Source organism: Loxodonta africana, chromosome 15 (assembly GCF_030014295.1).
Source record: "Loxodonta africana isolate mLoxAfr1 chromosome 15, mLoxAfr1.hap2, whole genome shotgun sequence".
Lineage (NCBI taxonomy): Eukaryota > Metazoa > Chordata > Mammalia > Proboscidea > Elephantidae > Loxodonta > Loxodonta africana.
Genome location: NC_087356.1, coordinates 41,723,970 through 41,734,584, shown reverse-complemented (window position 1 = coordinate 41,734,584; position 10,615 = coordinate 41,723,970). Strand labels below are relative to the sequence as shown.

At 47.9% G+C, this 10,615-nt stretch overlaps 1 protein-coding gene across 2 annotated transcripts; it reads right to left on the bottom strand.

Annotated features, from left to right (window-relative positions):
* Nucleotides 1-1,488: 1,488 nt before the first annotated feature.
* On the bottom strand, nucleotides 1,489-4,890 carry VAMP8 (vesicle associated membrane protein 8). Of its 2 annotated transcripts, none has more exons than XM_010599947.3 (3): nucleotides 4,761-4,890; nucleotides 3,272-3,430; nucleotides 1,489-1,927 (listed from the first exon to the last, which is right to left on the bottom strand). In XM_010599947.3, exons 1-3 carry the CDS (start codon nucleotides 4,761-4,763, stop codon nucleotides 1,784-1,786), a joined length of 306 nt encoding a protein of 101 aa, XP_010598249.1. In that variant the 5' UTR covers nucleotides 4,764-4,890; the 3' UTR covers nucleotides 1,489-1,783. The 2 variants fall into 2 exon arrangements, with proteins under 2 accessions (XP_010598249.1, XP_023395150.1); XM_023539382.2 differs by lacking the exon at nucleotides 4,761-4,890 and adding an exon at nucleotides 4,104-4,278.
* Nucleotides 4,891-10,615: the final 5,725 nt, after the last annotated feature.

Sequence of the window (10,615 nt, the reverse complement as noted above, 5' to 3'; positions counted from 1 at the left end):
TTCTGTGTTCTCTTCTCACCAGAGGGCAAGTGCAGCTCTGCCCTGGTATGATTTTACTCCGCCATCAGAGGATGAGGCGAGGCTGCTGTGTCTACTGCCACCCTGAACAGAGTGCATCTATCCTCTCCACTCTGCCACAGAAAATCAGCAGCCACCTGTCTCCACCCCATCCCCAATGTCTTGAATGAAGGCCTCTCTTGAGGAAGGGGATTGAGGGCTTCCCTCTTGGGGCTGATCTTGTGAACACAAGCCCTACACCAAGAAGGTTTCACCCTCACCCCTCCAGGACACCCCCCGCCCCAGGACTGAACATATAGAGTTCATCTCAGTTCCTTGGACCTCAAATTCAGGAGTGGCCTGAGGAAAGAATATGGACATGGTTGTGGCAAAGACTGCCCCAGGGTCTCTTCTGTGGTTCCTTCTCTCTCCCCGGAGAAAACATGATTCTAGGACCTGATTTACAAGTACCCAAAAAACCTCCATTGCCATCAAGTCGATTCCTACTCATAGCAACCCTATAGGACAGAGTAGAACTGCCCCAGAGGACTTCCAAGGAGCTGCTGGTGGATTTGAACTGCCAACCTCCTGCTTAGCAGTTGAATGCTTAACCACTGTGCCACCAGGGCTCCTGATGTACGAGTACTAGTCCCAAATCCAGCCTCCCAACCCTGCCCCTTCCCTACTTCCTTTGCAAAATATGTTTCCAATTCTGGAAAACCCATGACTAGGGGAATAGGGGCACAGATGGCAAGGCTCCTCCCCCCAAAACAAACCAGACTGGGCACTAGAAAGAGTGGCAATGACGGTGGAACCTGGTGGGGAGGAGGCAGGCCTGAAGACACAGAAGCCCATTGTGCATGGACAGGAAGGAGGGCCACAGGCCCTGTCCTGTGACACTGACTGTGCCCAGCCATGGGACGTGGGGAAGAGACGCTTGCCCCCTCAGGACAGCTGAGACCCAGGGGCCCTGCTAAGTCTCAGAAGGGCAGGGCAGGCAACAGACAAGAGCTTGCAGAAGAAAAGAAAAAGCAGTCCAGCTCCTTTAACCCCCAGTTCTAGACTGCAAAAGGGTCAGTGATGGGAGAGGCAAGAGGCCTACACCAGATTCCTAACTGCTATCAGGGAGGCTTCATGTTTGGCTAACACTTCCAGCAGACAAGGAGTAAAGGGACACGGCAGGGTCTAAGGGGGATACATAGGAGTCTTACACACCACACTAAAATGCTGTGAAGGTTTTGCTTTATGCCAAGACTCCCAGAAAACTCTTGCTCTTGAGACCTGTGACAATGAATGGGTTAGGACCAAGAAGGAATAAAGAAATACAGGCAGGCTCCATTTTTCTCCTCCAAACATAAGCTCTCCACCTCTCCAACAACTTGGGTCTCAAGTCAGAGGACCTCAGCCAGAGACTGTTTTCAGGAAGAATAGAAACAGGAGAGTCAAAGGCAAAATGGAAAGGAGAAAGTGCCTCACACACGTGCACGCACGTAGGGATACTGAAAAGTCTTTATTACCCTCAGGCCACCAAGAGTTTCCCAGCCACATACTGGGCCCCGAGTCTCTCCAACCCACTCTGAGGACCCATGAAATGCAGCCACAGTCCAGCTCTCTCCTTCCAGTGGACCAAGGTGCTCCCTGGGGCAGGCAATGTACAGAGGGACCTCAGGCAAGGAGCCGGAGGCCTGGACCCAGCAGCATTGCCTGTGGAGGAGGGCGGGAGAGAGGGCCCCCTTGCCATCAACTATGGAGGGTTGCCCCAGAGGGCAGGGTGGGAGGGGACTCTCTAAACAGGAATGGCACCAGTGGCAAAGAGCACGATGAAGAGGATGATGATGAAGACAACCACACAGATGAGGACTATCATCTTCACATTCTTCCACCAGAACTTCCGGGCCACTTTCTGTGATGTTGTCTTGAAGTGCTCGGACTGTCGGGGATAAGAGACAGTAAGTGACCCAGTGCCTCCTTCCCCTCGGGGTGGAGGTTCACATGCCATAAAAAAAAAAAAAAAAAAAAAAAAATTCATGCCATACATCTAAATATTTCAGCTATAAGCTGAGATAACAAACTGTGAAATTAAAAAAAAAAAAAAAAAAGTTCTAGCTTCCTACCTTGACAAATATATCATCAGAATCACCTGGCAGACCACATTCAAATTTAGAATTCTTAGGCTCCAGAGAGTTCTCTACCTAAACGTGGCAGGGGCCCTGGCTCCCAACCTGCCATCTTCTCTTCTACCCTTGGCACTGTCACACACGTGGAGGGGCCTTGTACACACATGCTCTACCCAGGGGAAAAACGCTTTGGGAAGGCAGACCCTGGGGGAGGCGCAGGCATCTCCCTGGCTCCATGACTCCTTTACCTGTGGGGGCTGCGGAAGCTGGAGGACAGACCTGGGGCATTCTGGGTAGTGGGGCTGGTGTTGGTGTTGGGAGTGAGGAAAACCATACCTCTTCCCCCAATTTCAGTTGCAGAAACTAAGTTTCCCTGGGCCATTCTCCCCAGACTGGGTGGCAGAAAGAAAAAGTAAGTCCCCGGGACTCCAAGGAGCTATACTCAAGATTAACCACAGGACTCAGAAAGCCAGAGCTCGTCTCTCCTGGCTGAATATGGAACCTGAGGCTCCAGCCTTTGCTGAACTTGGAGATACTCCCTTCCTGAGCATCTGGCCCCGGCCCCTGGGTGGAGAGAGAAGAAGGAGGCCTAGCAAGATGTGTGGGAAATATTATTCTAGCCTTCAGCTGGCAGAGGACCCCAGGATCAAAGAATTTCACTCCCCTTCCAGCTCCTCTTTAAAGCTGACTCAGCAAGATTCCAGCAGTTTCCACCCCCTGCCTGCTAACTCCTGGAGAAGGCAAAGGCCCCTAGTAGGATTTCCCAGACTTAATAGTTTTGTCCTGGAGAGGTCAAATCTTAAATAATTGTCAAGGGCATCCTTCAAAGGGAAAACCGGTTTTATAGGAGGGAAGCCTAAGAGTGCATGGTCTGACTGAGCCATCCATCTGTCTCAGAAAATGCCTCAAGCATCAGCCCCCCAATCCCTGATCGTTGATCCCATGCCTTGGGCCCCAGTACCACTCAGTGTAGAAGTGGAAAATCAGAGCAGGGACTCAGCTCACACCAACTCCCAAAACGTAGAAAGGCATAGAAATGGCAAATTGCAAACTTCTGTCTCTCCTGTTCTTTTTTGGCCCACAAATAAATACTTGCCTTGCCCCCAACACACAACCCTCCCTCTCTCCCTCCAGCCTCGGCGGGCTCCCCATCTCACTGTGGCTTCCAGGTCCTCTGTCTTGTTCCGGAGATGGTCCAAGTTTTCTCCTCGGGCCAGGATCCGCTCCACATTCTGGGTCATAATATTCTTGACTCCTTCCACCTCACTCTGCAGGTTCCGCACCCGGTCATTTCCTGAGCCTCCACTGGCCTCCTCCTGGGCAGCAACACAGGGTTAATGAGGCCCAGTGGTGGAGGAACTGAAAGCCTGTCTCAAAGGCCAGAGGAGGGGAAGGGGGCCTTTAGCTTTTTGTAATGCCTGAATTGGTTGCAAAGAGAATTTTTTGTGTATTACTTGTATAATCAAAAGTAAATGTATTCTTTAGCCCCAGAAAGTGAGATCTAGACAGACTAAAGCAAATTCATGTCTGGCTTCTCAGGGCTCCTGATAAGGAAAAGCAGCACACTACTAAGCCTCTCTCTGCTGCTCCTGGCCCCTCTGAGAGGCACAGAAGATGGTGGAGCTGACATCCATGGCGTCCTTTCCCCACCAGTGCAGAGCCCACCACTGTTTACAAGCTCCCAGAGGCATCCCTGCCTTCCCCTGATTCCACAGCCTCCCGCCCCCACCCCCTTAAAAGTGGCTGCTCTGCCCAGCCCAGCCAGCCCTCTCTCCAGCCCCGAAGCTGGAGCGCTGCTAGGCTCCTGGCCCTCCTGGGCAGCCTAGCCATAGTTCCATTGCTGGGACCCAGAGCACTGAGCAGCCTGAGTCCAAGTCCCCCACGAGGTACCCAGGCCGTTGAGCCGCAAACTTCTGCTTTCCCCACCACTTAGCACTATTCCCAGGCCCCAAGCTGCTGCCTGCTTATGCAGATATTAAACTGAAATACCAGGTTCGCTGTTGGGTGAAATGCCAGACAAGCCCTCCCTGGCTGGTGCCTCCTCCAGGTTTGACGATAAGGTTTTTGAACAGGGAGGGGAAAAAACATTATTAAACTCCTGCCTGCTAGGCCCACCGAGCCTCCTGAAACAGGCCAGGGGTATGGGCCAACACTAGACCACAGACAACCAAGTTCTGATTCTTTTACAAACCCTTAAGTCTCCAGTTTACCGACAGGGGGGTAGTTCCTGAGGCCGGGTGGGCAGCCCAATCCTTCAGAGTTTTGTGTAGGAGTAAAAGTGAAAGGCCGAGGTAGAGAGCCTGCCGCTGGCTGGAATTCAAGCTGGAAACAGCAGAGGCTCTACCCTGTAGGGAGCGCCACGACACCCGGGCCGGCTAGAGGAGGAGACTTGTTGGCAGGCAGTTCTAGTCCCGGAATTCGGACCCCCACACGGCTCGGGCCGGCACGGAGGTCAGGGGAGGGCAGAAGAGGGAACAGGCGCCCGGCGGCTCCGAGCCATTTGCGGCCAAGCTGTCAAAGAATACGGGCCACAGGCAGCGCTGGCCCAGCCCTCGGACTCCGCCAGCAACTTCCAGCACCTACAGCCCCCGGCCCGAGCTCCTCGGTCCCGGTTAAGTCAGCCCCTTCCTCGCCCCGTTCGCTCACCATGTCTCCGAGCACAAGGCCTGCCGGCAGCCCAGCTCGCCTAGTAGGCTTCCTCCCGGGGGAGCCCTCGGTTCACTTCCTGCTTACTCCAACTTTCAGCTTGCCCCCGCCCACTCGCATCCCGGGCCGCTCCAGCCACACCTAGCGCAGGTCCCCGCAGGTAGGCGGGCGCCCTGCACTGCCCTCCCAAACCAGGGTCTGGACTTAAGCAACAGGGCTCCCCGGCGGCAAAGGTCTGCAAACTCGTCGGGAGGGAGAAAAGAACTGTGGAACAGCCCTCTAAGTTTCCTGAGGTGGGCCTTGTGACCTAGAAACTGCAGCCGTCTCCTTTTTCTGCTCTGAATACCTGAGACCGAAATCAATCATAGCACCTGCGAGGCCTGGTTCACTTAGGAATAGAATGCAGATGCAGAAATTCCTTGCTGGAAAACCCCTTTTCCCAGGTCCGTGGGTGGGCCGAAAGCATTAACTCCCGCGATGTCTGGAATGCTGTGACCCTGGGCTCTAACGTCAGGAAGGTTTAAGTCCCAGCTGTGTCAGTTTACTAGCCCCATGACCCTGCTTGACCCTTCACCTCTCAGTTTTGCAGATGCTAACAGGGGAGCCCTGGTGGTGTAGTGGCTAAGAGCTCAGCTGCTAACCAAAGGGGTTTCCGAGGAGTAGCTGGTGGATTGGAACTGCCACCCTTCTGGTTAGCACCAGAGCTCTCAACCATTGCACCACCAGGGCTCCTTGGTGAAGATTACATATACCCATTGCCTTCGACCCTGGTAAAGATTACAGCCTAGAAAACCCTATGGGGCAGTTCTACTCTGTCACATGGGGTCACTATGAGTCGAGATAACTCAATGGCAACTAAGAACAATACTGACCCCAGCCAGTGCTGTTGAGGGATAAAGAGACAGCACCAGCAAAGTGCCTAGCTCAGGGCCTCTACGGTGCCAGAAAGTACCAGGGAGTGATGGCTCACCACCCTCCTTCCTTCCAAAGGTCAGCAGTCCTGCATTTCCCTTCAGGGGCCCCATGAGGGCTGGCAAGCCTGGTCAGAGGACTGCCCAATAGCCAGAGAGGGTACCCAGGGTGAAGGATTCTTCCATCAATCTGGCTCCAGGCCAGGGAAAATCCACCCCTCCCAGATAGTCTTTATCAAGAAGACAGAACAACAACAACAGGGACATGCAGAAGGGAAGAAACATGCCTAACCCATCACAGGAGATAACAGTTCCGAGAGGTAAATGTCAGCTCCTCCAAAAAATACATTTGTTAAAAAAAGGCTTTAAGAAGTTTTGGACTACTGTATCACTTTGAGGACCCCTGGTGGCACAGTGGTTAAGAGCTATGGCTGTTAACCAAAAGTTCAGCAGTTTGAATCCACCAGCTGTTCCTTGGAAACCCTACGGGGCAGTTTTTCTCTGTGAGTTGGTTTATGAGTAGGAATCGACTCCACGGCAGTGGGTTTGGTACCACTTTGGATTCCTGGGTGGTGTAAGCAGCTGAGTTCTTGACTCCTAACTGAAAGGTTGGTGGTCTTGGAAAAAAGGCCTGGTGATCTGCTTCCAAAAAGTCACAGCCTTAAAAATCCGATGGAGGGCAGTTCTACTCGGCACACATGGGGTTGCCATGAGTTGGAACTGACTCAAGGCCAATGGGATTTTTTTGGTAGCACTCTGAGATACGTTCCTTCCAATTTATAAGGTTTTAATCTCAATTAGATTATTAGATTATGGACACCTGAGATTTTTTTAAATAATATTTTATTGTGTTTTTGGTGAAAGTTCACATAACGAATTAGGTTCCCACTTAACAATTTCTATACAAATTATTCAGTGACATTAGTTACATTTTTCACAATGTGTCAACATTCTCTTTAACTGCCTTTTGGTTGCTCTGTTTCCAGCATTCTATTTTTCCTGCCCCCTTGTCTTCTCGTCTTTGCTTTAGAGTAATCATTGACCCTTTGGTCTCATACAGATGATTTTTTTAATGGAGAAGTGTACTCACAGAGAATATCCCTTATTTTGTGTGCCAATCTGTTATTTCATTAAAAGGTGACATAAGGGGATGGTTTTGGTTCAAGGTTCAGACCTGAATTTTGGTAGACAGGACAATCAGCCCTATAAGCAGGGGTATAACAGCTGATTTCACAGAGAATGTGACTGCCCTACACCTCACCATCCTTAGAAAAGTTGCTAGTACGGCCAGGTGGAGACGGATTTCATCCTGGGGCTATATTTGTGCTGTCCAATACAGCAGCCACTAGCCTAGCCCCATGTGGCTGTTAGAACTTGCAATGTGGCTAGTCTGAATTGAGGTGTACTCTAAGTATAAAAAAAAAAAAAAAAAAAAATTTTTTTGTCTAAGTGTAAAATACACACCAGATTTCAAAGACTCTGTAGAAAAAAGAATGTAAGTATCTCCTTAATGATTTTATGTATTGATGATGTGTTGGATATTTTGGATATATTGAGTTAAAATAAAAGATATTAATGGAATTAATTTCATCTGCTTTTTTCCCCCCTTTTTAATTTGGCTAAGTAGAAAATTTTAAATTACAAATGTGGCTCAAATTGTATTTCTATTGGACACACTGATCTACACCTTAATATTTATGTGTATTTAGACAACTTACATAGCACCTCTTGGCACATAAAAACCCGCAGTGAATGTTGGCTATCATGATTACTGTTATTAAGAATTCTAGCTGCTAAGTGAGGTGGGTGCTGGAAATAACAACTTGAAGAGGAAGGGCATTGCATTCATCAACAAAAAGAACATTTCAAGATCTATCCTTAAGTATAATGCTGTAAGTGATAGGATAATATCCATACACCTACAAGGAAGACCAGTTAATACGACTATTGTTCAAATTTATGCACCAATCACTAAAGCCAAAGATGAAGAAATTGAAGATTTTTATCAGCTGCTGCAGTCTGAAATTGATCGAACATGCAATTAGGATGCATTGATAATTACCAGAGACTGGAACGTGAAAGTTGGAGATGAAGAAGGGTGGGCAGTTGGAAACTACGGCCTTGGTGATAGAAACGATGCCAGAGATTGCATGACAGAATTTTGCAAGACCAACAACTTCTTCATTGCAAGTACCTTTTTTCACCAACATAAATGTGACTATACATGTAGACCTTGCCAGATGGAATACACAGGAATCAAATGGACTACATCTGTGGGAAGAGACAATGGAAAAACTCAGCATCATCAGTCAGAACAAGGCCAGGGGCCTACTTCAGAAGAGGCCACCAATTGCCCATATACAGGTTCAAGCTGAAATTGAAGAAAATTAGAATAAGTTCACGAGAGCCAAAGTATGACGTTGAGTATATCCCACATGAATTTAGAGACCATCTCAAGAAAAGGTTTGATGCGCTGGCAACACTAATGACTGAAGACCAGACGAGTTGTGCAAGGACATCAACGACATCATACACGAAGAAAGCAAGAGGTCATTAAAAAGACTGGATAGAAAAAAAATTCCAAAACGGATGTCAAAAGAGACTCTGAAACTCGCTCCTGAACATTAAGTAGCTAAAGTGAAAGGAAGAAATGATGATGTAAAAGAGCTGAACCGAAGATTTCAAAGGGTGGCTAGAGAAGACAAAGTAAAGTATTATCATGACATGTGCAAAGGTCTGGAGGTGGAAAACCAAAAGGGAAGAACACACTCAGCATTTCTCAACCTGAAAGAACAGAAGAACAAATTTAACCCTCGAGTTGCAATACTGAAGGATTCTATGGGGAAAATATTAAATGAGTCAAGAAGCATCAGAAGAAGATGGAAGGAATACACAGAGTCACTGTACCAAAAAGAATTGGTCGATGTCCAACCATTTCAGGAGGTACAGGAACCAATGGTACTGAAGGAAGAAGTCCAAGCTGCACTGAAGGCATCTGCAAAAAAAAAAAGGCTCCAGGAACTGACAGAATACCAACTGCGATGTTTCAACAAGCAGATGCAGCGCTGGAAGTACTCACTAGTCTATGCCAACTGGCTGGAAGAGGTTTATATTTTTGCCTATTCCCAAGAAAGGTAATCCCACCGAATGTGGAAATTATCAAACAATATCATTAATACCACACACAAGTAAAATTTTGTTGAAGATCACTCAAAATCGGTTGTAGCAGTATATTGACAGGGAACTGCCAGAAATTCAAGCCAGATTCAGAAGAGGACACAGAACCAGGGATATCATTGTTGATGTCAGATGGATCCTGGCTGAAAGCAGAGAATACCAGAAAGATGTTTACCTGTGTTTTACTGACTACACAAAGGCATTCAACTGTGTAGATCATAACAAATTATAGATGACATTGCGAAGAATGAAAATTCCCGGACACTTAATTGTGCTCATGACGAAACTGTACATAGATCAAGAAGCAGTCGTTTGAACAGAACAAGGGGATACTGAGTGGTTTAAAGTCAGGAAAGGTGTGCATCAGGGTTGTGCCCTTTCACCATATCTATTCAATCTGTATGCTGAGCAAATAATCTGAGAAGCTGGACTATATGAAGAAGAACAGGGCATCAGAATTGGATGAAGACTCATTAACAACCTGTGTTATGCTGATGACACAACCTTTCTCGCTGAAAGTGAAGAGGACTTGAAGCACTTACTGATGAAGATCAACGACCACACATAGCCTTCAGTATGGGTTACACCTCAACATAAAACAGAAATCCTCACAACTGGACCAATAAGCAACATCATGATAAACAGGGAAAAGATTGAAGTTGTCAAGGATTTCATTTTACTTGGATCCACAATCAACAACCATAGAAGCTGCAGTCAAAAAATCAAAAGACACATTGCATTGGGCAAATCTGCTGCAAAAGAACTCTTTCAAGTGTTGAAAAGCAAAGATGTCACCTTGAAGACTAAGGTGCACCTTACCCAAGCCATGGTGTTTTCAATCACCTCCTATGCATGTGAAAGCTGGATGGTGAATAAAGAAGACCGAAGAATTGACACCTTTGAATTGTGGTGTTGGGGAATATTGAATATATCATGCACTGCCAAAAGAAGGAACAAATCTGTCTTGGAAGAAGTACAACCAAAATGCTCCTTAAAAGTAAGGACAGTGAGACTACGTCTCACATACTTTGGACATGTTGTCAGGAGGGATCAGTCCCTGAAGAAGGACATCATGGTCAGTAAAGTAGAGGGTCAGCGAAAAACAGGAAGACTCACAGTGAGATGGATTAACACAGTGGCTGCAATGACAGGCTTAAGCATGGCAACAATTGTGGGGATGGCACAGGACTGGTCAGTGGTGTTTTGTTCTTTTGTATATAGGGTTGCTGTGAGTTGGAACCAACTTGATTGCACCTAACAAGTGAGGTGGTGGATGGAGAAACATGAGAGGTGCCAAGAAATAGAAGGCCAGAGTGGGATGCCTGAGAGGAACTGCAAAAATTGGAAGAGGATTCCCAGGATCAGGGTGAGAGTTACAATATTTGAGGAGTTACTGGGTTCTGGCATGCCACAGCAAGCCTTGGACACATGTGGGTGTCCCTGAGGGAGCTGACCCTGGCCTCACCCCAGCAACCATCAGGAGGGAACATCCAAAATGCCCACAGTTGGGCCTGCCAACCTGTTCACCCTTACCTTCACCATGCACATCCTTGCAGGCTGGCCTCACCTGTGCAAACACTACACGGTTACCCTTTGTCAGAAGACTACCTTGAGAATACCCACAAAAGGTGAGACACTCAGAGTCTAATGAGACTCTCCTCCCTGCCTCCAAGTCACACCAAATTACATTTGTGTTATAATGTACTGACTCAATAGTTCTGACTCATAGCAATCCCATGTACAACAGAACAATATAGTGCTCAGTCC

Coding starts and splice junctions, on each gene's coding strand:
- VAMP8 (XM_023539382.2), bottom strand. CDS start 4,202: ATGTTTTTTCCCCTCCCTGTTCAAAAACCTTATCGTCAAACCTGGAGG. Junction 3,431..4,103: donor TTCACCCAACAGCGAACCTG/GTATTTCAGTTT, acceptor GTTGCTGCCCAG/GAGGAGGCCAGTGGAGGCTC. Junction 1,928..3,271: donor CAGAGGACCTGGAAGCCACA/GTGAGATGGGGA, acceptor TATCCCCGACAG/TCCGAGCACTTCAAGACAAC.